The sequence below is a fragment of the Phalaenopsis equestris genome, unplaced genomic scaffold, assembly GCF_001263595.1.
Source record: "Phalaenopsis equestris unplaced genomic scaffold, ASM126359v1 Scaffold000359, whole genome shotgun sequence".
NCBI lineage: Eukaryota > Viridiplantae > Streptophyta > Magnoliopsida > Asparagales > Orchidaceae > Phalaenopsis > Phalaenopsis equestris.
Window position 1 is genome coordinate 908,608 of NW_018164801.1, and position 27,118 is coordinate 935,725.

Genomic DNA, 27,118 nt, shown 5'->3' on the forward strand with positions numbered 1-27,118 from the left:
CTTCAATATTAATGCAGAAAATCTTACCTTGTGATTTTTATTGTTGGCACTCAAATCCTTCATATCTACACATCTCACATCTAAAATTTAATATTTACAAAAAATAATCACAAATATATATATTTAACTGCTAAAAAAATAATAATTTGTTAAGTGATGAGAAACTGCCAAGAAATCTTCTTAATTCTCCAATTCAACTACTCTCGACTTCGCTAGATAGGTAGTGATCATTGCAAACCCTTCATGCCCTATCCCAAAATCATCTCTCTTGTTCAAGTCAAGAAGAAGGGATGGGTTTGCTCCTCATTCGTGACTGCTGCAGGCGGTCACTGGGTTTTGGGTAGAGGTGTGAGTCGTGGCTCGGAATCGGATCTCTGTCCAACTAAATCTTAATCTAATTCGTGTGGATCAATCTGATTTTCGAGTCGCCTTGAATTATAAACAAACCAACTTGAATGCTACTTTTGGCTTTTGAGCTAGATCGGCATGGCTCGAACTCGTCTCGGCCCGCCCAGCCACCCCACTTGCAAAAAATACATTTTTTTTTGTGAGCAAAGTGGATTTGAACCGTTCTGATCAGAGCTGAGGACATATCGATATAAATTTGACGGAAAGTTTTTTAGGATGTCAGTTACTTCAGTATACCTAAGGTGCTGAAAAGAAAACAAAGTCTGAGATGTGCTCTAGGAGTTAAATTCCAGAGATTGTGGTAGTCGCTCCGGAGGAAACACTTCTGCTTACTACGTACAATGGCAACGATGCTTCCGATCAACACTCTTAAAGAACATGGAGGATTTCTCAAGGAAGTGCGAGCAATGTCAAAAATATGCACCTATATATCATTAATCGAATTGAAAGCTGCATTGGTTAGCTCTTGGTTGTTCTTCATGTGGGGACTCGACACTCTCGGGCCTTTTCCTTCATCGAAAGGCCAGAGAAAGTTCCTCTTGGTGGCAATTGATTATTTTTCAAAATGAATCAAACTCGTTCAAATCAACTCCGAAGCGGTCCGAAATTTCATATGTTCCAATTTAATCAACATGTATGAGCTTTCGCTCGGCATCATCACAGACAATGGGAATCAGTATGCGGATCAACGAGCAAAAGACTTCTACGCAAAACAAGGGATTAATCTGAAGTTTACCTCGGTCCATCACCGTAGAACGAACGCTCAGGCTAAGGCAGCTAACAAACTCATCATAAACCTATTAAGGAAAAAGGTCAAAAGAGCTAATGGGAGCTACGTGGGTCTCTACCCTCGGTGCTCTAGGCGATTTGAATGATGTCTGCTACGACGACCAGAAAAACTTCGTTCATGCTAACTCATGGAATGGAGGTCATGTTACCGGTCTAATATGATCATCACGACCAAATGGTTGTTAGAGCCTCCTCGTTTGTTGGAGATGAACTAGCCGAGTGGCAACTTGCTAACATCAAAGGGGCGATGCCAGCTGTCAACCTTGTAGAAGAAGCCAGAGCCATATCAACGCTCCAACAAGAGAAGATTAAGAGGTGAACCACCCACTATTTCGACAGATATGTTCGGGAGAGGGCTTTCGTTCCGGAAGATCTAGTCATAAGAAGGTCGATTCAACAGCTCACGAGCAGGCAGTTTGCAAGTTGGTCTAAACTTAGATCAGGCATTATATAGTCTACTAACGCTTATCACCTGAGGCATATCAACTAAAGACTTGTTGGGAAGGAACTCACACGTACATGGAGCAGAGACAACTTGAAGAAGTTTTATTCCTTAGAAAAACTCATTTTTTACAAAATTTGTTATTTGTATATCCGAATAGAAGTGTCATTACTTGCTGTAATTTTGATCAATGCAATAAAAAACAAACTAATCCTTATCTCAATGTCTCAACTCCCTAAGATAATTAGTGAAATTGGTCCGATCGAACTCCACTGAATGATTAGTCATATCAATCACACTCTAGGCTGAACCAAGCAAAGGTTAGAGGAGAGGCGCCGCCAACCGGTCAACCCCAAACATAACTACAGTACAACATAAATAAAAAACTATAAATAAGAAAGTGCAAGGAAAACAAAACATAACCAAGATAGAAAAGGTAATTTTATTATGAATAGAAGATACAAGACACTTCCAACCGACAAACAAATCAATACATACTTTACAACTCTTTAGACCAAAACCAAGCCTCAGAAGGGACGGTCGGTCCATAGTATAAGTAACCACTGACGCAGCTAAGGAGAAAAATCCTTATCATTTGGAAGACAGGCACAAACCTCTACCTAGAATGTCATCGCGACTGAGAGTTGGGTTGAATCTGATTAGCCCTCTCCACACCTTAGACTTCTCCTTTGTACAAAATGTCACCCAAAGATATGAAAGATATGAAATAGAGTTAAATTATCTAACATTTTGGATGCAAAGAAAGCCCTCCCCTTAAGCACTCGAGGATTCTAATTCCTTTAGACCCCCTCAGTTCGAAGGGGAAGGGGGGGTGGAGGGTGGAGAAACACTATCTGGGGTAATTGCCTCCCTCCAAAGATATCTAGCCAACGTCCCTTCGGATTGGGCTTAATATTTCCTTCATGCCCTAAAGCATATGCTCAAAAAGCATAATGTTGTTGTGATAAAAAACAATCTTTGCCCACACTCCCACAAAGTTTTGACTATCTAACGTGATTGCAGACAGCCAAAATAAGTGGGAGCAAAACTCGTTGTGACTGAAGGTGTCATGTTTTTCTCTTGAAACTCCGAGAAAGGAAGGGCCAAGAGACATAAAGAGCCCCCCCCCTCCCGGTCAGCAACAACGACCGAACATGCACATTGTTCTCCTAAGGCGGTGAGCTTAACACCCATATAGAAGTCCACCCTGTTCGTTTGCGGGAAGAGTCTCTGTTTGTACATATAACTCGACTTAGGCGAGTTTCGATGCCCGACTCGCAGAAAATCCTTCCCTTTAATGCAAGAATCACAAAAAACAAGTTAAAATGGGGGCTCTAGCCTCAAGATAGTGAGAACTTGCATCAATGGGAAATTTTCTCCACTATCGATTGTGTACAGAGCTGTCTCACCGCTCTCCACCCTCGCTAGTCCGACAAACATGTTGAAAAGGCAAGGAAACCGTGAACCTCCCTAACGGGAGACAAAAGGATAAGGACCCGCATGATTGGCAAAAACAGGGTAAGTCCCTGGGAGGTCTAGAAAAACCACTAAAAGACCCAACGATTATAGGGAAATTGATCGACAGTAGCATAATCGTTCGGGAAACTTCGATATCTTCCAGCTACGAGTTGACAAGGAGTTTGAACAGTAGATTGCCTAGGGATGATTGTCTCCTCGCTAGTGATAAGATCAACAAAATGGGAGCAAAAGTCATCCTGAAAAAATCTTGTCATGACCCTCTCAGGTAATGACAAGATCTGTCCCGGGAAAAAAATCAATCGAGACTGATGTTCGCTCAAAAAACAACCCAGTGTAAGTGAATGAAAGAAATAAGAGTCAACCGACCGAGGCACTATGATTAAATTGATTTCCCTGAACCCACGAACTGATTCGATAGCAAGTCTCTCTGAAGGCCAATGCCCCGAATAAACCAAAAAATTTTGCAACAGACCCAAGTGGCGAGAGTGATCATGAAAAGGCAAAAGATAAAATGTAAGGAATTACAAGTTTTTTCATGTAACGCTAACAAGCCTTCAGGCTAAATAGAAAAGAAGAGGAAAAATATACTCCCTTGTTTGCAGGGCCTTTAGCGGGTAGCCAATCACTCATCACCAAAGTCGTCCTCTCCTTTGGAGGCTCCATCCAATTTGGCGGGGATCAAGGTAGAGAACTCATCTGGGTTAGAGTACTCGGGTCAATGAAGCCATGATGGATGTATTGTTGGGTAGCAAAGTCCACACCGCGCCTAAGCTCGTCTGCAAAACCATCCTCATACTCATCCCTAGTAATTGAAGAGGCAACCTTCTTCTCCAAGGCTGCTATGGTGCCTAGGTATTCCTGGTCGACCCTCTCAAATTCGTCAAACTTGACATGTATGACGTCCTTATCGCCTCAAAGCCTCAACATCATCATATGAGTTGACTATATCGACCAAATTTGGCTCAGCCCGTGCCCGTTTTACTTTTGTCACCTTTTTTCTCCATTTTGTGGAGGAAGAGATCTAAAACCTTGTCTTTGCCAACCTCTGAGGATACACATTGATCTGGTTCGAACCGCAGACATAATGCTCCTTAGCTGTAAAAAAGGGAAACTGACAACAAATGATATATGACTCAATTCACATACATTTATATGGCACACGGGGAACAAAATCCCAAGAGAAGATAAATGTTCCATCAACTCACGATTTTTAATGCCAACAATTAATTAATAAATTTCTCTGTCCTTATTGTAGCAGTGAAATCAAAGGGCGGGAAATTTCAGGGAACTAATATGTATACACCAGAAATACCGACACAAATCTCAAAAGAAACAACATACTGAGATAAAAGAGCTTTCATTCGAGGTAAGCAACCAACTGACAATTCAATGTCGAGCAATGGAAACTGCATCTCCAAGCTCGGGGTAGGTCCAATCTCTCTAGATGGTTCACTGCAGCGGCGAGATCCCCCTAGAGTGAGACATAGATCATCCCGACAGCGAGTTTCCTCAAATACCTCACATAGACAACGACAATATACACCCGAGACCTTGCGAGATAGGGATATTTGGTCGAAACGAAGAACCTACCAGACATGCGAGACACATGACCTGTAAGATTTGAGCTGAACGGCAAATGAGCCAAGACTCACCCAATTGCAGCTGGCCGATTGACATGGGGCGAGCAAGATCATCATACGACCGAGCACCTCGACCAACTAAAAGACATTGGAAGACACAATCACCGCCCGGCTGGTTTTCTTAATCAGCCGAGCTCAGAAAAATAGACCCATCGGTTGGCACTATGTTATAATTGAAATTGTAATAAAAAATGATATAAATACTTATAAGAGGACGAATCATAGCATTATGTAAAATGCGAGTAAATGCAACCACGGCCCTTTCGACGTTCTTGAGACCCATCGCACTCTTCTCCGCCACCACCGCCATCAGCGTCCTTTCGTTCTCCCTCCTCCAGCGAAGGGGCTTACTATTTCCGGCGAACACAGAACCACCTATGGCCGGAAGCTTAATCATCTGGCTCCACGGCCTCGGTGACTCCGGTCCGGCCAATGAGCCCATCCGCACCTTCTTCACATCCTCAGAGTTCAGCAACACTAAGTGGTCCTTTCCGTCTGCGTCTCCTTCCCCCGTCTCATGCAACTGTGAGTTTTCTTTCGTCAGCGGTGGTTCTGTTGGATTGAGGGCCTCTTTCCGAGATTTACGATTTTGGTATCGTTTATTTTTTGGTGATTGAAATGGAATACAGTAAATCCAAAATTACTTAAACCCACTGTATCCAAGTCTCAATTTATCTATCAATAATGTTGACTGACTTTGCTGACATCACACATATTAAGATTACAAGCAATATTCTAAATTTTTGTTTAACTAATTTGATATCATTTTATCATCCAAATATTGTCTTAATTCCTCTAAATTTTGAATTATCAGTAGATGACACATCCAAATATTGTCCCTAAGTCCCAGATACAAAAAGTGAAAGGTTGTGTTAGATAGTATTTTTTTTTATTGAAAAAATCATGACATGAATTATTTAAATTATATGAAAGTACTGCTTAGACTTAAAAGGAAAATTTTATATGATGGTAGTTAAACCTGCATTGCTTTATGACGCACAATGTTGGTCTATAAAGAGAAGCATAAAACTAAGTTAAGTGTTGCTGAGATGAGAATGCTTAGGGAATGCTTAGTGGATGAGTGGCTTGACACTCAGAGACAAAATGTGAAATGAATGTATACATGATATTAAACTTTTAGTTTAAGTTACTGTAATAGAGAAAATGGTTGAATTGGGGGTGCAATTGGCATATAAGAATTTCATTCGAAATCATTCTAACTCAATCTCACATAATATTTAAGTATGAATAACACATAGATACAACCCTATTTTAGATGTAAAAGAAAAGTTATTCTAATTAGTAGTGAGTGATCAAACTATAAGAAAAATAATGATAATTTCACTTAACTAGCACAAATTCTTAAATAATATGCATCCGCTCATGTGAACTCAAATAAGTGTTTTATATTCACATAGTACACGGATAAAGATAAGTTATTTGTGTGGTATGGTGATTAAGGAGCACAACAATAAAGATCTACTCAACCAAACATGCTATATTCGTTCAAGTGTATTTATTGAAATAGTCCTGAATCCATGGTCAACAACTTTCCACCTATAATAACCTTGCAATGTGTCGATAGTATCTTTCCATCTACAATAATCCAATAATTTATCCGCGACAACTTTTCATCTATAACTCTAAAAATTTGTGGATAACATTTTAGTTTTACAGTTTAGCTAATTCTTGATTTCTTTTTTAAAGTCTGATTTTCACTATTTTCAGTTTTCTAAATAGTTTTTTTTCTATCTTTTTATGTATAAATTCTCATCTTATTATTTTAACCCAAAATGAATAAAATTTAAATCAAAATCCTAAAAACTCACAATGTAAAAAGAATGTATGAATCGTTTTTAGGAGTTTAAGAATTATTTTATCATCTACCATCATCCCTCACTGGGACCACAAACTCTCTCCCTTCCTTAAAAATATATCCAACTTATTGAAGTTCTAATAGAATCACAAATTCCCTCATCACCTTTTCAATGCACCATACATAGATAGTGAGTTTTTTTGTCTATACTTTAAGGGAAAAAAAGTTGCAATCAACATATCTCTAGTGCACCCAAGACGAAATGTGGTTCAAGGAATAACGAAGCACAAATTGGTAAGAATAAATTCATAGATGATGATATTGATCTTATTGTTCTATTATCTTAAGAAACCTAGGTCATGCATCTAATATTCAATTTATGATTTAATAAATATAAAGGGGTTTCATATGGATTACCTTTTTTTGTCACTTCTCTTGATAAAATTTAACTTCCAAACAATTTTGATGAAACTCTCAAAATTTTCGAGTAGAAGTTGTAATTGAAGAAATCTAAGTTTACTTTGGAAGTTTAAGATTTTTATGTAATTGAATCTTAGCTATCAAATCTAAAATAGATGAGTATGGACAAATTTAAAATTATTGCAAAAAGTTAAACCCAATCATATGGTATTGCTTATATAAAAAATTTCTCTCCCTCGTCGACTCAACAAAATTTTGACTTTTTTGCTCTTTTCCAAAAAATGTAAACTAGAATCTTCATTAACTTGATTTTAAGAAATCTTTTCTTAATAAGGAGCCAAGGAGAGTATACATGGAGATCTAATCTGGATTAAAAAATCAGAGAACTGTCATTAAGGTATGTAGGCTTAGAAAAGCTCTAGATGTCCTCAAATAATCCTCTTGTATTTGGTTTGATAGATTCTTTAAATATGTTGAAAAGTGTGGATCTACTCAATGTCAAACGAATCATATATTTTTTATCATACAGTCACCTAAATAAAAAAGGTTGTTCTAATCATATATGTAGATAGTATTATATTGTCAATTAACTTTAATATCTAACTAGATTAAAATAGTTTTTGACACGAGAATTTAAGGTAAAATATTTGAAAATTTCAAATACTTTTGTTATTTGACAATGGCATGATAAAAAACATTATATTATTATTTTCCAAAGGATTTAAATTTTTTTATCTATTTCAAAATGGAAATTAGCCCACAAAAACTCTAATGAAACTAATAGAGAAAATTGGGATCACCTTTAATACCACCCATGTTGATAAAGATAGGTATCAATTTTTTTTGTGGAAAAAATCTTACTGCTCTCTCTCTCCCTCATCTTGATATTGTTGAGCTCTCTGTTAATATTGTAAGAAAATATACGAACAATCATACTGAAGATCATATTGAAGTTGTCAACTATGTTCTATGGTTGCTCGAAGTCATACTAAAAAATGTGTATTGTATAAAAAGTCATCCAACAGGGGAAACAAAATTTCGACAGATACTGATTTAATTGTAGATGCATCAAACCAAAGATTTCTTTTGTTATTGTGCTTATGCATGTGGAAATTTAATAATATTGAAGAAAAAGGTCTTAAAAACTAGTTTAAAGAGAAATATAGGGCAATTTTACTTAATATTTGTGAAAGAATGTGATTGAAATGATTATTAGAAGGGCTAAGCTATCAATTAAATTTTTTTAGAGTATACCATAACAATTAAATTGCCATAAATATTATTAATAACATATCCACGATGACAGGACTACATACATTAAGATTAACAGACATTTCATCTTTGAAAAAAGTGAAAATATACTAGCCCCATTACACTATATTCCAACAAGCTTTTAAATTATAGATATACTGATCAAATTTTAAGCCAGAATGAATTTTGATAAACTAATCAATTAGTTGGACATAATCAATATGCAACCTAATTTGAGTTGGAGTGTTGAAATAGTTATGAATCCATGGCTAGAATCTTTCAATTCACAACAACTTAGTATTCTGTGTACAACAACTTTTCATCTATAATAATCCCGCAATGCATAAAAATTAAAATTTCATCTATAATAATCTAATAGTCATGGATGGTAGTATTACATTTTTATTTTGCAATTAATTCTAGATTTCAAAATTAAAGATTGATTTTTAGATTTATTTATTTTCTTAATTTTTATGTATGATTTCTCATTTTATTTTTCAACGTAGAGAAAGGGAATAAAATTTATCATATAATCTCCTATATTCTAATCTCATCTCCTCATTCTACTTACATTAAGACAATTCTAACAATGAACATTTACACAGTTAAAGCATAATATAATGATATGCTTAACTAACACAGCAATATAAGCATTTCAAGTTTATCTGCAAATAAATAAATCTCAACTTAAGAGTAAGGAGAGATTATTACGTGGTTCAACACTGCATCGGCCTATATCCCTGCTTAAACACATAGTTGCTTAGGATTCCATGAGATTCCTCCTTATAGCGGAGAAACTATCTCCTCATACGAGTTGCCGATATATTTCGTCTTGATTAAACAAAAGTATCAACTAGCCTATATTTATAGACTTGGCGAACCTAATACAAGATTGTAGATCAAATGTATTTCTCCAACATCTATAAATATAATGCACCAATCTGTCCAAATAAGTGAAAATAATCGTACAAAAATCTAAGAGATCATGGGAGAGATCACTCGTAAACTTAAAATGAGGTTTCTTGAAGAACCTATGAGTCCTTCTCTAAAATAGCTGTTGTTTTTGGCTGAAATTGCTTGTATTTCATTATTCAAATGGCGGTTTAGAGATAAATTAAGTTGGCTCTGACTATAATAATTCACGAGTCATTTAAAAATTAGCTTTCTGTGCATACTATTGATAAGATGATTCAAATGGTTTATATAACTTTTCAAACCTAATTGCTAGATCTCACATAACGTAAAAATTGTGCCCAATTCTCTTCTAATTCGGGCCATAAGAGTGGCATTAAATGATATAAAAAAAACTAAGCTTTTTTCAATAGAAAGTTAGATTGTTACTATGGAACTATAAAAAAATTAAATGAAAGTTGATGCTTTTAGACCTATTTAGAATACTTTTAAGTTTAACTAAAACATGAATATAGCAATTTCAACTTTTACCTGGTCATATTAAAAATGGCTTCAAAAATTTAAATATACTTCAAAAAGTTATGAAATTTGCAACTCAAAGCTATTATTATAAATTACACATACTACAAAATTTTTCTTTCAAAATAATATTTTATCATTGATTAGAAAAGAAATCCAAATATTATAAGATATATGGTCATAAAATTACAACACCTTAAAATCATTGGCTATAGTTAGCTATAATAAACATGTTCCAAGAGATCCTTATTGAAAATATATTTAATTGTAATTAGATTAATTAAGCCTTAATTATAAGCATCGTTGAGAATTTAGGTTAATCTAATTTTTCAGAATTTACAATTTAGTTTCCTAAACAAACTCATTGAGCAACCAACCTCGAATTGAATTTTGCTTCATTGGGTCATGCTAAATTCTTCACTTGAAACTTGTGTTCTAGTTGCTACGCTTTCAATTTTGCTTGGTACACTGTCATCTTCGTCGTTGTTGCTCCTTACATTAATCAACCTTTTACCCTCTTAACAAACTATTTGATGGCATAATGTAATTTTATTTTTGGTTATCAAATCACTAATGAGTTCATTAAAAATAATATCATACCACTTTGATTTTAGAGGTCAACAATCTTTTCTTATTTGATGATGGTAAATTCATGTTGGTATAATGAGATAAAAGATGATAAATAAAACTAGCTCCCCTCACTAGATGCTTTTAATAAATATTATTACTTCTAAGAGCATGCATCTAACAACATCTCATGTGATTTTCACCAGCAACACAATAGTTTTGTCTTTCACGTCATCGAAGTATTAACAATTTGAAAAATAAAAAATATTAACTTCTATATTGATATTATATTAGGTATTAAAGAGGTCATCGATATTTAGGTTGGTTGTGAAACAAATGAGAATGTTAATATGGGTAAGCGATGAAACTATGAAGGATAGATTAAAAATGTGTTTTTTTGAGATAGTAGAGTGACACTTACTAAAGATAATTATATTGAAAATATGATTAGGTATATATATATATATATATATAACAAATGAGAATGTTAATATGGGTAAGCGTCTCTCTAACTTTGATTATTTTCTCTCACCCAATATATATATATATATATATATATATATATATATAATATGTTAATTAAATTAGTGTGAAAGGAATAGGAAAAAAATGATATCCAAAACACTTTTTAGTAGGTGTGTAAAATGTCTCTAAAAATAAAATTAACAAAAAAGGTAGCCATTATTAGGAATGAATGGAGGATGATTCATAAAGCCATTTCATATACTTGAGATATGACTAAGATGATGATGATGAGGAATTTGTCTTTTCCACTTCATCTTGTATCTCATGAAGTGGGCAAGGATGCATATGCAACAACAAGTTTTTGTCCCACTTAGTGGAGCTGGCTACGTGAATCTTTTTTTCCAATGTGTCTTATTGAGTGTCATATTTCCATTAAATTCTAATAGATTAAGTTCTTTTTTTATACAATATGCCCAATTTTTTATGTCTACCTCGACCCTTCTCAGCATAAGTTAAATATAAAACATTTACTCTCTTAATAGGGTCATCAAATGACCAACATTTAACGTGACCCAACCATCTAAGGTGACTCTTTCTAATCTTATATGCCACTAGAGCAACTCCAACCCTTTCAAAGATATATTCGCTTTGCATTTTGTCTCTAAGTGTAAAACCACTCATCCACTCGAGCATTCTTATCTCAACAACCCTTAATTTTAAGTCTCTTTTGCAGGCCAACATTCTGATACGATCTGATTTCAAAATGATCTCGTTTTTCCAAATAAATTAGGGCAAACAAATTTTTTATTTCAAAAAATTAAATACTTAATGAGAATACAAAGATAAGCACCTACGATTCGAGTGGTAGGTGGTCTCTCCCTCTCCCAATTCCTACAATTCGAGAGGTAGGAAATCTCCCCCAAAACCAAAACCTCAGACTCACAATCCAATCTTCTGCATGAACCTAACCCTAGACATAACAAACATATTTATACCAAACAATAATAATAATAATAAATGACTAAATTGCTCTTGGGCATACAAAAACAAAATTGCCCTCAAGCCAGACACCCTCGTAATGCATTCTACGCCAAAAAACATTTCAGTTCTCACCACCATCTTTTTAGTAGTACTTTTCTATCACACAATGAGCCCGATGCATTCCTCCACTTCAACCATCCAACTTAAATTCTACTAATAGCATCCCCATCTATATAACCATCACTTTAAATAATAATCCCAAGATATCTAAAGCGTTTACTCCTTTTAATGACTTGATCACCCATTGTTACAACCCATGCCCTAGATCTATTATCACTAAAATTACTTTCCATGTACCCAGTTTTAGATCCACTCAAACGAAAGCATTTAGACTCTAATGTTGACGTCTATAATTTAAGTTTTTCTTGAGCTGTCTCTCTAGTCTTATCCACAAAAAGAATATCATCAGCAAAAAACATACATCAAAGTACATCATCTTATAAATGTCCAGTAAGAATATTGATGAATAAAACAAAAATATTGGGCTTAAAGCCGATTTCTAATGTAATACAATTGAAGTAGAAATATATTTGGTCAATCCTCCTTGTGTTCGAACACAAGTAACAACTCTAGTTTACATATCTATAATAACTTGAATATCAACAATATCAACACCTTTCTTTTCTAGAACTCTCCAGAGTACTTCTATTGGAATTTTATCTTAAGTTTTTTTTAATCAACAAAAATCATATGTAGATATTCCTTACTTTCTCTATATTTTTCCATCAAACCTCTCAATAAATGTATAGCCTCCATAATAGACTTGCCTGGTAATGATGCATATGAGAAAGCAAAAAATATAAAATTAATTAAAAAACATGCATGAACGCAGTGGATCAATTAACATTAAGATTTATTCTAAATTAAATAGCATATGATTTGCAAATGGGCATAAGTTCATTTAAAAATCTTTACAGTTGCACTAATATTATGAAATTATTAATTTTAAATTATGTGGGGAGAAGTGATGGTAGGGGAATTGGGGGTGTAGTTTATTTTTCATGACTATAATCTTACAAGAGTTTCAATTATGGTTGGGTCTGCGTCATATTTGAAATTCGGTCATGAAATTTTAACATAACCAGATCTGTGTTGTTTCTATTGAAGGTATAATAAGTAATAGTCAGAACATGCATGTACTATTGGATTTATATTATTCTTGCAGATAATATAACTTATAAACCACTACTGATACTATATAATCAAAACTCTAGCTGTTTCATCTTCTTCTTAGTACTCTAATCGATAAATCTTATATTTTCTTGTGGCGTTTGCAGCAAATCACTCAATTCCTAAAGTTTACTTTTTACATATATATACTACCCAAATCTTTCACATGGCATAAAAAATACAAGTATTTTAACTTTAACATTTGAAATACACCTTTTCATGCATAGGTAAGATGTCATATATGAAAAGATTAAAGTTTATGTGTCAGATATGTAAATACATAGGAATTGAGTGGTATGTATGTAAATCGTCCTATTTTCTTTCAAATACCTACAGAGTAGCTCCACCTTGACGCTTTTGCTACCAAAATTGATGAGCAAGCATCAATTTATCCGTGAATTTTTTAATAAAGAATTGTTCAATTTTTTCAAAATCACTTCGCATCTTAATGATCTGCTTTCCTATTCTTTTCTTTCACTTTATCAGAGCTTTCTTATCTTACAGATGGTGCTGTCATGCCTTCATGGTTTGATATTCATGAGATTCCTATTGGCATTGTAAGTTTCTCCAGTCAATCCTTTCGGGATCACTTTTATTTTTTTATTTTCTTTTGTTTATGTTTTAATTTGAAACAAAATCTATTTGATTAAAAATATGCTTGTTTTTAAAAACAATCAAAACACCAAAAAAATATTTTAATTATTTTCAAAAACATATTAATTTATTTATTTAAACAAAAAATTAAAACATATAAAAAACACAGTGAACAAAGTAGATCCCAAATACACCAAGTCTTACTTTCTTCTTCTAAGTGTATAATCTATCTATCTTGAGTTATTCTTATTAACCTGCATTATACAATTATTGTCAAATAATATTATTTAGCATAGTGATGATTGAAAAGTTGAAAATTCAGCCATTATTTGACTAGATTGTTATTAGGAATGAAATTGTTTGCTCAGATAATTATTTTTTTTTTCAATAGATTTCTCACCATTTGTTTTGTATTTGGACTGAACTGATCACAGTTTGTTGCCTTTGTTGTGACCTACATGTCATGAGTTCAAATCAAGCGATAGCGTTTTCAAAACTTAAGGTTGAGTTTGCATAATTAAGTAACTCCCTCGATAAGTCTGCAATGGTGGGAGCCTTGTGGTCCTGCGGAGTGTTTTGTTTTTTACAAGATTATAATCTCTTTTTTTGTTTGTTTCACGCTGCAAATTTTGAAAAATAATAAGAAAGCAATATTTAAATAAATGTAGAACAGCAGTCTAAAAATGAAGCAGTGATAAAGTTGTTTTGAACTGATCTTCAATTTTTTGTAAAGGTGGTTGTAAAGCTGTTGTGAGAAAAATAATTTGTTTGAAAACTTATTTGGGAATTATATTTTATTTTAAATGTCACATAACAGCTTTCTTACACCTATTATGCTTTAGCATATTAATTATTAAAAAAACTATCATCACATGAATTTTTAAAAAATAATAAGAAAGTAGTAGCCAAACATAGTTTTGGTGGCTGATCCAAAAGCAACACAACGACAAAGGTATCTCAAATAAACCCAAATATTTGTTCTCTTCGAAAGTGTAGAATGATGGCTTTTTTAAAGGTTTGTGTATATGGCTGCTTTTTTTATGGCACTAAGAGAATAAGTTAAACAATATTCCATTATCATAGAGGCTGTAATTGGTAATTTCTGCTTCTCTTCTATTAAAAACGATATGCTTATAATATTTATAATTATTTTGTCTGAGTTGGCTTAACCAATCAGGCTTCACCAAAAGATGAAGGTGGAGTGCTCAAAGCTATGAAGAGTATACATTCTATGATAGACAAAGAGATTGCTGCTGGCATAAGTCCTAAAAACATATTTATATGTGGATTCAGTCAAGGAGGTTGGGATTTTTAACCATTTTTTTCCTAATTATTGCTTGAAATTAGCTCAAACACTGACGAATTAAGTTTATATTTATTTATTTATTTATTTACAGGTGCTCTTACCTTAGCTAGTGTGCTTCTATATCCAAAAACTTTGGGGGGTGGAGCTGTGTTTAGTGGCTGGGTTCCTTTCAACAACACAATTAGAGAAAAAGTCTCGCCTGAAGCAAGGAAGGTATTATTAATGAGTTTTTATTCTTACTTGGGCTTGTCAATTAGGAATGATGAAAATCAGGCACCTAATTTAAGAGTTTTCTATAATTAGAAGGTTCCTTATTTCTAATATATTTATTCTGATATATTTCCCTTTTAGCTGAATATTTAGATTAGAAATATGTATTATTAAGTTACCTAAAATAGATTATATGCACTTTATCTTGTACCTAAAATAGATTGTAATATTGTTATTTAATGCAATGAAAGCAAAGGGAAAGGGCAATCGAGCCTATTCAGGATTCAACATATTTTTCTCAAAACTTCGACATGGTATCAGAGCAAAAAAAAAAGTCCTAACCACCGTTAATCGTTGAAGGACCTTCAAAACTCCCTTCCCGTCAGTCTTCTTGTGGGAAGGGAGGAATTATTTCTTCACCTTATTTTTGCTCGTCTGCTTTGTCTAAAACCCTCGTCTTCTTCATCTGCACTGCCGTCGGAACGAGAAACACAATGGATAAAGTGTTGGGGTTTTTGATGAAAACACTCATTTTCTTCGGCTGCGTCCACGACACCTTCAAGACAGTTAACTCCATCTACTTGGACTCCCACAACTCCTTCCTCACCTTCACCGAAGAAGAAATCAAGAGCTTCTCCGCAACCTCCGTTTCAACCTCTGTTTCCGGCGATTCGTACAACTCCGTCGAGAATGTCATTTGACGGCTGCGATCTAATCGGCCTTCTTCGATCCTGGCGAGACCAGCTCATCGATCATGGTGAAATCGAAATTGGCAGGCGAAGTCTTGTTCAAAACAGAGCATCGCGATGACTGTTGATTCAGAGGCCCCGTCGAGGGATTTTGGGGTTTTGATGGAGGAGATGGTGGAGACTAATAGGGTTAAGGAATGGGAGAAACATGTTGAATATTTTGTTTGGTTTCTTAAGGCGAATGGGAAGGAGAATCATGGGTTTATATTTGGGGCTTTTCTAGAGTTACTTGTGGGACTTTCAGCTTCTTCCTCCTTTGTTTCTAGGGCTTTGGAGATTGAGGAATTGTATAAAGAATGCGAGTTTTGATGAATCCGTGGATGATACTTCGGTTTAGCTAGAAAATTTCTTTCATTTGCGTGAATAAGTTGTAAGAAGAATTATCACTTGAAGGAGATAAAACTTATTATAAAATGCAAAATTCATTCATTGTGAAATACAAGGATTCTTGGGTTGAAAAGGGTTGTTATGTTTGTATTATTATTCGTCCGATTCATATTTTCTTCACTAGACATCGTTGCTTCTGGACATTTTCAATTGCTTCTTACGCTTCGCTTCGTCCGCCTTGGCTTTGGCTTCGTCACTCATTCCTAGATCGATGGCGTCGACTTCGGCAAACCATAGATCTCTTAGGCTTCGACAAAACTCTGGCTTTGGCTCTCTTGGGGTTCAGCACTCTCAGGCTTCGGCACTTTTGGGCTTTGGCACTCTCTGAGGCTTCGACACTCTTGGGCTTCGACACTCTCAGGCTTCGGTCTTTCGGACTTCGTCATTTTTTGGCTTCAACATTTTTTGGCTTCGACACTTTTGAGCTTCGACAAAACTGTGGCTTCGACATTTTCAGGCTTCGGCACTCTGAGGCTTTGGCACTCACGGCTTGAGAATTTTTTGTCCCAACAATGTTATTAGCTTCTTGTTGGCAAATTGATTTTTCCTGATTAGTCAACATCAATTTGAAGGGGGATGTCAATTAGGAATGATGAAAATCAGACAGCTAATTTAAGAGTTTTATATAATTAGAAGCTTCCTTATTTAGAAGCTTCCATAATTAGAAGCTTCCTTATTTCCAATATATTTATTCTGATATATTTCCCTTTTAGCTGAATATTTAGATTAAAAATATGTATTATTAAGTTACCTAAAATAGATTATATGCACTTTATCTTGTACCTAAAATAGATTGTAATATTGTTATTTAATGCAATGAAAGCAAAGGGAAAGGGCAATCGAGCCTATTCAGGATTCAACATATTTTTCTCAAAACTTCGACATGGTATCAGAGCAAAAAAAAAAGTCCTAACCACCGTTAATCGTTGAAGGACCTTCAAAACTCCCTTCCCGCCAGTCTTCTTGCGGGAATGGAGGAATTATTTCTTCGCCTTATTTTTGCTCGTCTGCTTTGTCTAAAACCCTCGTCTTCTTCATCTGCACTACCGTTGGAACGAGAAACACAATGGATAAAGTGTTGGAGTTTTTGATGAAAACACTTACGACTCCGTCGAGAATTTCATTCGACGGCTGCGATCCGATCGGCTCTTCTTCGATCCCGGTGAGACCAGCTCGTCGATCATGGTGAAATCGAAATTGGTCGGTGAAGTCCTGTTCAAACAGAGCATCGTAATGACTGTTGATTCGGAGGACCCGTCGAGGGATTTTAGAGTTTTGATGGAGGAGATGGTGGAGGCTAATAGGGTCAAGGAATGGGAGAAATTGGTTGAATTTTTTGTTTGGTTTATTAGGGCGAATGGGAAGGAGAATCATGGGTTTATATTTGGGGCTTTTCTAGAGTTACTTGTGGGACTTTCGGCTTCTTCCTCCTTTGTTTCTAGGGCTTTGGAGATTGAGGAATTGCAGAAAGAATGCGAGTTTTGATGAATTTGTGGATGATACATCAGTTTAGCTAGAAATTTTCTTCGATTTGCGTGAATAAGCTGTAAGAAGAATTATCACTTGAAGGAGATAAAACTTATTCTAAAATGCAAAATCCATTCATTGTGAAATCCAAGGATTCTTGGGTTGAAAAGGGTTGTTATGTTTGTATTATTATTCGTCCGATTCAGATTTTCTTCACTAGACATCACTGCTTCTGTGACATTTTTGATTGCTTCTTACGCTTCGCTTCGTCCGCCTTGGCTTTGGCTTCGACACTCATTCCTAGATCGATGGCTTCGACTTCAGCAAACCATAGATCTCTTAGGCTTCGACAAAACTTTGGCTTTGGCTTTCTTGGGCTTCGGCACTCTCAGACTTCGGCCTCTCGGGCTTCGGCACTTTTGGACTTTGGCATTTTTAGGCTTCGACACTCTCGGGCTTCGGCATTTTTATGCTTCGACACTCTTGGGCTTCGACCTTCTTGGGCTTTGACACTCTCAGGCTTCGGTCTTTCGGACTTCGGCATTTTTAGGCTTCGACACTTTTGAGCTTCGACAAAACTGTGGCTTCGACACTCTTGGGTTCCGACATTTTCAGGCTTCGACACTCTGAGGCTTTGGCACTCACGGCTTGAAAAGTTTGTCCTGACAATGTTATTAGCTTCTTGTTGGCTAATTGATGTTTCCTGATTAGTCAACATCAATTTGAAGGGGGATGCCAATTAGGAATGATGAAAATCAGGCAACTAATTTAAGAGTTTTCTATAATTAGAAGCTTCTTTATTTCCAATATATTTATTCTGATATATTTCCCTTTTAGCTGAATATTTAGATTAGAAATATTTATTATTAAGTTACTTAAAATAGATTATATGCACTTTATTTTGTACCTAAAATAGATTGTAATATTGTTGTTTAATGGAATGAAAGCAAAAGAAAAATACAATCGAGCCTATCCAGGATTCAACCAATTTTTCTCAAAACTTCGACAGGGCACGACATAAATTGGGCTTTGGTTCACCAAAATTAAACATAATTTAAGAATTGATGAATTTTATTATAACTATTAAATCAATTTTGGCGGCCTTCAACCGGTGAAAAACAAATCTAACAAATGCCAATTAAAATATAAGTAGAGGAATGTTAGCTTAGCTTCTATTCATTAACAAACATTTAAAAACTACCATGCAATGTTCCATTTTGATTACTTACAACATTCAAATCTTAGGGCTTGTTTGGGATCACTTTCTATTTTCTATTTATATTTTTATTTTTAGGCTATTTTATTATTATTATTTATTTATAGAAAATGCGTTTGGTACTATTATGATTTATATGTTTTAAAACAAAAAATATAAAACAAGTTTGGTTGGTTATTTTTTATTTTTTCTCAAGAAAAAAATTATACTTTTAATAAAATAGTTCAGTCCACGTACACTCCATTATTAAGCTCTGTCAACCTTGACGTATACTACGTCTTCCTTGCTCCACCCAGCATGAAATTTTACCTGTGGGCGGGTTGGGGCTGCGAGCGCCGGGCGATCGACGGCGGAGCGTCGCACAGATAATGCTCCAAAAAATATATTTTTAAAACAACAAAAACACAATTTCTGTATTTTTTATGTTTTGAAAAAATGCCTCTCACATTTTTTTTTTTATAAAAAGAATAAACAAATAATAATTTTGGGCCTTAGTTATTTAGAAAGCCAATAAAATCCTTTTATTTTCATTTTCAAATTCTCATCTAATTATTGAATTCACTATAAAATCTCAACTTATCATTTTTTCCGTCATATTCTTAGCTAGTTCATTGTGATACGCATCAACATAGAGGCCAATGGTTCAAGAAAATGATCTAAATGCTAGTTTTGTGAAGAACTAAGGCCTAAGGTCTTCTTTGAGATCAATTTTATTTTTCATTTTTTTATTTTTTATTTTATTTTTTTAAATATATTTGTTTGGTGTATTTTTTTTACATGTTTTTATTTTTTGCTTCTAAAACTAAATAAACATATTTTTCAAAACACTCAAAACTCCTTTTAAAGGTTGGTGTTTTGAATATTTTTAAAAACAATTTTATCTTAATCAAATATGTCAAACATATTTTGTTTCAAATCCAATCATAGACAGAACAAAATAAAAACAATAAATAAAATAAAAAAAATAAAAGTGATTCCAAACAACCCTTAAGATTGTGATCAATTTGTATTCACAGAGAAGAAATATCTATCGAACCTTATTGAATTATGTTGATATTGGTTGAAGGTTATATATCACTCTATTTTGTGAGTTTAAATTTCATATTTATTACTTCATAAAAACATTGTGGCCATAATGAATTCCATCTACTTAATTGTGGCATCTTTAGAGATCTTCAAGTGCTTGTCATGATTGACAAATTGGACTAGAAAACTATATTTATCTCACTAAACTGTTTTACACAAATTTTTAACTTCTACCGTCAAAATCATGTCTTTTTTCTTTGTTTTTTTCATTGTCAATTTGTGCTATTCATTTCTCTTATATATAATCATTTTCTAAACTATACTTATAGTTTTATCATGCATTTGTCAACGACTTTTTGATTCCAACTCTATACTCTTGAATCATGTTTATAGTATCTTTTTCAAAATTATTTTGTTCGAATAACCTGCTTATGACACATGTTTTAATATATTGATTTTTTGGTTTTGCAGACACCCATATTATGGTCCCATGGGATGGCTGATCCAACTGTCTTATTTGAAGCTGGTCAGGCAGGGCCTCCATTTTTGGAAGATCTTGGCATGCAATGTGAATTTAAGGTAATTATGTCCCGTCCCTCCCTTATTCATTCATAGTAGTTGACCATTAATTATTCATCCATGTATGTATTTATACATGTGTGTATGTATATATGTATGTATATGTATAGCACTTGACACATTGTTATTTACGAATCGTGCACCCTCATTCATACATTTTTCTAATTATTACACAAATACCAAACTTCATGATAAAACCCCAACCCATAGATTTTTTTTCATTTTTATCAAATTCTGAAAGGCTTGATCATGACACTCATAAATACTTATATATTCGGCAGTTCAAAAATATTACATGGGTGCTAGAATTTGTAAACAATACTCATCACTTGGCTCATCGTAGCCTTTCTCAACAAACACAGTAATGTTTCGGGTGCTATGTATGTGACACAAACACAGACACACACACACTTATGCGCTTAAAGACGTTGTATTGATTGGAACTAAAATGAAGAATCTTAATAAATGGGTATTTATATATAAATACAAGGAAAATTTACATACATTCCACACAATTCATACATTTATAAGTCTAACATCTTAACTTTTATATTCATATTTATAACATCTTAGGTATTAAACATATACATGAAAACATGTATTTCTTTTTTAAAATAATAGTAATAATGATATTTTTATATAATATTAAAGATATGAGCGTTATGCATGTAAATATGAAAGATTAGATGTTAGACATGCAAAGATAAAAGAATTGCGTGGTATGTATGTAAATGCCACAAAAAAAGGTTTAAATGTTAGAAAGCAATTTCATGGCGTCGCTATCAACTTTTACATAAATTTTGAAAATGATAAATATTTCATTTTTGAAGTAACAATTTGCATCAGCGAATGCAGACTTTAGCCGACAATATGTGCCTTGTTTCATTTATTGTCATCCAACACTGCTGTGCATAATTGGTACTTATTAATGCAGAGTAAATTTTAAGGAAAAAATGATCTAATTTTTAATTAATTTATTTTCAAAATTGTTGAATTTATATTAAAATTCGTGTAATAAAAATTTTAAATGGTTTTAATGTATTATATTTAAAGCAATGAAGATTTACATGCATACCACTCAATTCCATTGTAAATACACCTAAACTTCAGTTTTTGCATTCACGCCATTTTAACTGTGCATGAAAATGTGTGTTTTATTTTATAAAAATTAAAATGATGATCCTTTTGATGTGATATGAAAGAATTGGATGGTATAAATGTAAAAAAATGTAAAGTTTAGATGTAGGCATGTAAATACATGGGAGTTGAGTGGTATATCTGTAAATGCCCCAAACAGTGACGATTTACCTCTTTAAAATGCAGCATAAGTTTTAGATTATTTTTACGTTTTCTTATTTATTTATTTTCAGGCTTACCCAAATCTTGGGCATTCCATTAGCACAGAAGAGCTACGGTCACTTGTATTATGGATCAAGAGTCGCTTGGTGAGTTCTTCAGGATAATATTTAGAATTTTATTTCAGATTTTAGCCGCCAAGACCAAATTTGGGTAGCTTTTATATATATATATACATATATATATATATATATATGTATATATCACTATAAAATCATATTGATGAGCACAAATTTTAATGTACATTTAGACCAGAAGCTTGTAAAATCAAATTTGGAAATGCCCGCACTCTAATTTGTGATCAAATGAACTGTCTCGCTGAGATGAACCAAACAACATAAAAATGATTTGATCCGAGTCAAAATGAGGGTAGATCATGCATTTAAAACATAAAGAAAAGTTTTAGAAAATACTTTGAGGGATCAAATAATCTCTAAATGTGACTAGTTCATAATCAAATCGAGTCTCTTGACACGATGAAAACAAGCCTAAGATCACTTTATTTTGACACCATTAAGGGAATAATTATGGGTCATTCGATAGAGGTTTGGATTTATGTAGTATTTGTAGAGATTGTCACTCAGAAATTTATACATATGACCCCACTTTCTTCATGAAGGGAGACCCGGACATGGAAAAAAAGGTTTATGGAGCTCCAAAATCTTGAGGGGTCTCGAGCTTTACCACAACTAGATCACCGCCTTCTAGCCCCCGCTATCGTTGGACCACTGCTGCTCAGTCACCATCGTCACCGTATCAAACCACCAACATTTGGGCACCCAGCCTCAAGAACACAACTACCCAACTACGATCACACTGCCACCGGACCACCGTTTTCAGCTCACCGCTATCGTCAGACCCTAGTTGCCGCCGTCGAACCACGACGTTTGACAGTTGCCACCGTTGGACCATCGTTACCTTACCACCACCAGCATTGCCACCGGACCATCACTATCTTGTTGGCACCATCGGACCACCGCTGCCAAATAACTACCTTCATCATCGTTGCACTATCATTGTCCGTCTTTGACGCCCCTAGTAATCCATCATTATTTGGTCATCACCATCATCAGATAATTATTGCCTTGCCACCATCAGACTATCTTCGTTAAGTCATCGCCACCACCGGAGCTTTGCTACTCGGCCACCATCATCACCGCCGCCACTACCAACAACATTGACATCATATCTTATGGATCTTGAGGGGTCTCGAGCTTTACCACAACTAGATCACCGCCTTCTAGCCCCCGCTATCGTTGGACCACTGCTGCTCAGTCACCATCGTCACCGTATCAAACCACCAACATTTGGGCAACCAGCCTCAAGAACACAACTACCCAACTACGATCACACTGCCACCGGACCACCGTTTTCAGCTCACCGCTATCGTCAGACCCTAGTTGCCGCCGTCGAACCACGACGTTTGACAGTTGCCACCGTTGGACCATCGTTACCTTACCACCACCAGCATTGCCACCGGACCATCACTATCTTGTTGGCACCATCGGACCACCGCTGCCAAATAACTACCTTCATCATCGTTGCACTATCATTGTCCGTCTTTGACGCCCCTAGTAATCCATCATTATTTGGTCATCACCATCATCAGATAATTATTGCCTTGCCACCATCAGACTATCTTCGTTAAGTCATCGCCACCACCGGAGCTTTGCTACTCGGCCACCATCATCACCGCCGCCACTACCAACAACATTGACATCATATTTTATGGCACACAATCTTTATCATCAATCTTCCTCCGCAATAATCAAGTCGCTGCTCCTTCCCTAACGTATTTGGTCACTCTCGTGGTGGAAGCCAAGTCAATAATCTACACTTGTGTAATATTGCTTTTGGGTATGCAAGGGCGAGTAAAGTATTGTAACATATGAATAGTTTAATCATTTTAAATGGGCTCTAAAGCCTTTGGTTTTTACCCTTTTGATTTTTCCACGTAAAAACCTCTAGTACCCCTTTCTATTAGCTCTTCTTTTATCTATGTGTGAGACGGATCTTTGTACAACACTAGAACATTAATATATAACTCTACACCTTGAATTTAGTAGCACGCAGCAGTTTGCCGCCATCCGTGGGAACTCACTCTCACCCTTGCATGATTTGTGACAATCACTAAATGACCAATTAGCGTAATAATGACAATAACGGAGCCTCCTACTCTAATGTTAGGACAACCTTAAATTTTGGGACATTAAGCCTCTACTTTTTTCACTCTTTAATTGACATTACTTTGCCTGCAAATGTGCAGTTCCATAATGAGATTTCTCAGCTCCTACTTGAGGTTCTACAAACAGTTTTATATCGGTGTGGGCCCCCCTTCCCACTATAGTGAAAATTCTCATTACCGGACCTGATGTTGATCTCTCTAATATTGCTAGTTCCTTTTATCAATCTTATACAAGCCGACTTTCTTGTAACACTTTGACGCTCAGTAAGAACTTGGCACGATCCCGTATGATTGACGCTCTTGATAACGTAATCAGCGATGGGCTGCAAGGTCTGGTTCAAGAAGAGTTTCCCTTAAAGGATGATAATTATTTCATAACTTTTCACAATCTTTAAGTGTCTTCACCTAAGGTAGTTCTCCCACCCCTATTCCAACATACAAGTTAGAAATCGTCAAGTAACATTCGGATAAACAACCTTTCATAGGTTATTAATCTTTAATGGATTTCCTTAGACTTCTTTTATAATGATTAATGTCTGCCGAGTAACAGTCATATAAACAACCTTGGATATGTCAATAATCCTTGGTGGATTTTCTTAAATATCTTTTGCACAAGTTAACATCGTTCACTAACACTTAACGAACACTCTTCCATTTAGGCTAACACACAAATAGATCAAACAGATTTGATGATTTTTTTCGACTTATTTTGTACATGTTAACGTCGTCGAGTAATACTCTAACAAACAACCTCGTGTAGCTCAAATATCATAAGTGAAGTTCATTCGATCTCTTTTACTCGGGCTAATATTGTCGAGTAAGACTTGATCAGGCATTTATGGTGGATTCTCGTGAATTTCTTCGACACATGGCAAGCCCAATGTTGCTTGTTTATTATTATTCAATGGTTATTTTGCTCGTCCATCACTCTTGTGCGATTGTCTGACTAAAACATGCATAACCTCCGACGCTTAGCTACAATCTCTTAGGAATAATCATTTGTCTTCAATGTAGATAATGATTTAGCCTACTCTGGGGGTAAAGGTTATTAAAATCAATGCACTATCTCTAACACCGTGAAATCGTCTTCGTCACCAGATCACCATCGCTCGACTAACATCAACACTATCACTTAATCATCGCAACTCGGCCACAATCGTCATCATCGGATCACTACCACCTCACCAATGCCTTCGATCTCTTGTCGTGGTTGCTTGGCCAATGGTGTTGTTGTCACAATTACCATCATTACTATGTAGCCATCTTCAGCCACTGATGCCGCCAGACTACCATCACTCGACACCGCTCAACCACAATTGTCGTAATCGGATCACTGACACTTAGTCGACTCCTCTAAACTTCCACTATTACTGGGCATCCATCTTCAACCATTGATGCTGCTAGACCACCATCGCTCGGATGTCATTGCTATTGTCACTTGATCACAATTGCTCAACCATTACCTCCACCATCGCTAAACCAGTGTGCCCAGCCACCATTGTTGCCACCGTCGAACCATCATCTTCAGGTCACTGCCACCACTCGACCTTTTGTTGCCCAACTACCATCGTCGCCTTCATACCATCGTCATCGAGCCACCACTAACACTAAATTTTCTGGCACACGACTTTTATCATAGGTCTTCATTCACAATAGTCTGGTCGTTGCCATTTTTCCAACATATTTTGCCACTTTCTTATTAGAAGTTATATTGATAACTCCTACTTATGTAATATTGCTTCCTGCTATTCAAGAGCTGGTAAAGTCTTGTAACCTGCATCAATATAGTAGAATCATTTCAACTTAGCTAAGCCCTGCAATTTTTACTCAAATTGAATTTTTCACATAAAAATTTTTGATTTTCCTTCTATTAGCTCTTTTTTTATGTGTTGAATCTATGTGTGCACGCGAGCGCACATATTTTGCTTGTCAGGAAGTTCGTAATGTAACGGTAGAATCCTATATTAACATCCTTGACAACGGTGTCATAAGTCGTCCGGTGTCCTATTTTAGAGGCGTGTCTCAAATATATATTATATAAAATTGCTTAACCTTGTTGGCATTGTTATTTATATGTATGCGGCTCAATTCTTTGACATCACATTAAAATTTTTTTTTGTTAATAGTTTTTTAAAAGTGTAAAATAACCTTCCATGCATAATTTAAAATAATAAAATAGTATAAATTTAAATATTAAATTTTAGGTGATTGATGTATAAATACAAAAAAATTATGTCGTTTGCATTTAAATGTCGGAATTTTTTTGTTTTGAAGGTTTCCAATGCAAATGCAAAATGAAAGTTTCTTGTCATACAATTTATTAACAAATAATTTTTTTATTTAAGTAGATAATTAATTAGATGAATTTTAAATTATTATGCTTTTTTTAACAAAAAAAAAAAAAAGTATTATTAGTTATTTAGGTTGTTAATTTTTTTTTGTCATTTTCATGATTGGACAATTTTAAATTATTATGCTTTTTTTAACAAAAAAAAAGTATTATTAGTTATTTAGGTTGTTAACTTTTTTTTTGGTCATTTTCATGATTCGACCCGATGTGACGTTGATTAGGACAGGAGGTACAGGCTTTTTCACAGTTCAAAGCAAGGTTGGGGCCTCATGATTTAAGATTTTATTTATATATATTAGATGTTTAATACACAATTAAATGGAAATTGAGTGGTCTGTTTGAAAATCTTTCAATTGTTAAATAATGGCTGCAGCCGAAGGGAAGACACTAACTAAATGCCCCCACCGACGGCACCATGGCGGTTGATCTTCCTATTCGATCCATAAGTTAACTCAATTGGATGCGATGGCTAAAAATGAGAATAGATGGATATATTTTAATTAAAAATAACTAAAAACATCGTCTCAATATGCTTAGAATGTTGAAATTGACTACGGAGGGCTTGCAACTACATGTGTAAATGAGCAGAGTTTGAGCGAGCTGAAACTATGGGTGTAAATGAGTTAAGTTTTGTTCGTCTTTTTTTTTTCCCGTGTTCGTCTCATGCTCGAAATGACTTGTTAATAGTATTTTCGTGTTCGGTTCGATAAGTTTGAAATACATTTCAAATAGGCTCGTGTTCGGCTCGATAAAACTGATGAGCTTAAGGTTATT

The 27,118-nt window shown here is 34.8% G+C and overlaps 1 protein-coding gene across 5 annotated transcripts; it reads left to right on the plus strand.

Moving 5' to 3' along the window:
- The first annotated feature begins 4,994 nt into the window (after nt 1-4,994).
- Nucleotides 4,995-26,912, plus strand: LOC110026228 (probable carboxylesterase Os04g0669500). 5 transcript variants are annotated; one of them, XM_020727094.1, is made up of 8 exons: nt 4,995-5,283; nt 13,424-13,476; nt 14,691-14,814; nt 14,911-15,032; nt 20,346-20,453; nt 21,824-21,898; nt 26,566-26,602; nt 26,718-26,912. In XM_020727094.1, exons 1-8 carry the CDS (start codon nt 4,995-4,997, stop codon nt 26,768-26,770), a joined length of 861 nt encoding a protein of 286 aa, XP_020582753.1. In that variant the 3' UTR covers nt 26,771-26,912. The 5 variants fall into 5 exon arrangements, with proteins under 5 accessions (XP_020582753.1, XP_020582756.1, XP_020582758.1 ...); XM_020727097.1 differs by having other exon boundaries at nt 26,571-26,602; nt 26,718-26,754; XM_020727099.1 differs by lacking the exon at nt 26,566-26,602 and having other exon boundaries at nt 26,718-26,750.
- Nucleotides 26,913-27,118: the final 206 nt, after the last annotated feature.

Coding starts and splice junctions, on each gene's coding strand:
- LOC110026228 (XM_020727094.1), top strand. CDS start 4,995: ATGCGAGTAAATGCAACCACGGCCCTTTCGACGTTCTTGAGACCCATC. Junction 15,033..20,345: donor TCTCGCCTGAAGCAAGGAAG/GTATTATTAATG, acceptor TTGGTTTTGCAG/ACACCCATATTATGGTCCCA. Junction 26,603..26,717: donor TTTTCACAGTTCAAAGCAAG/GTTGGGGCCTCA, acceptor TAATGGCTGCAG/CCGAAGGGAAGACACTAACT.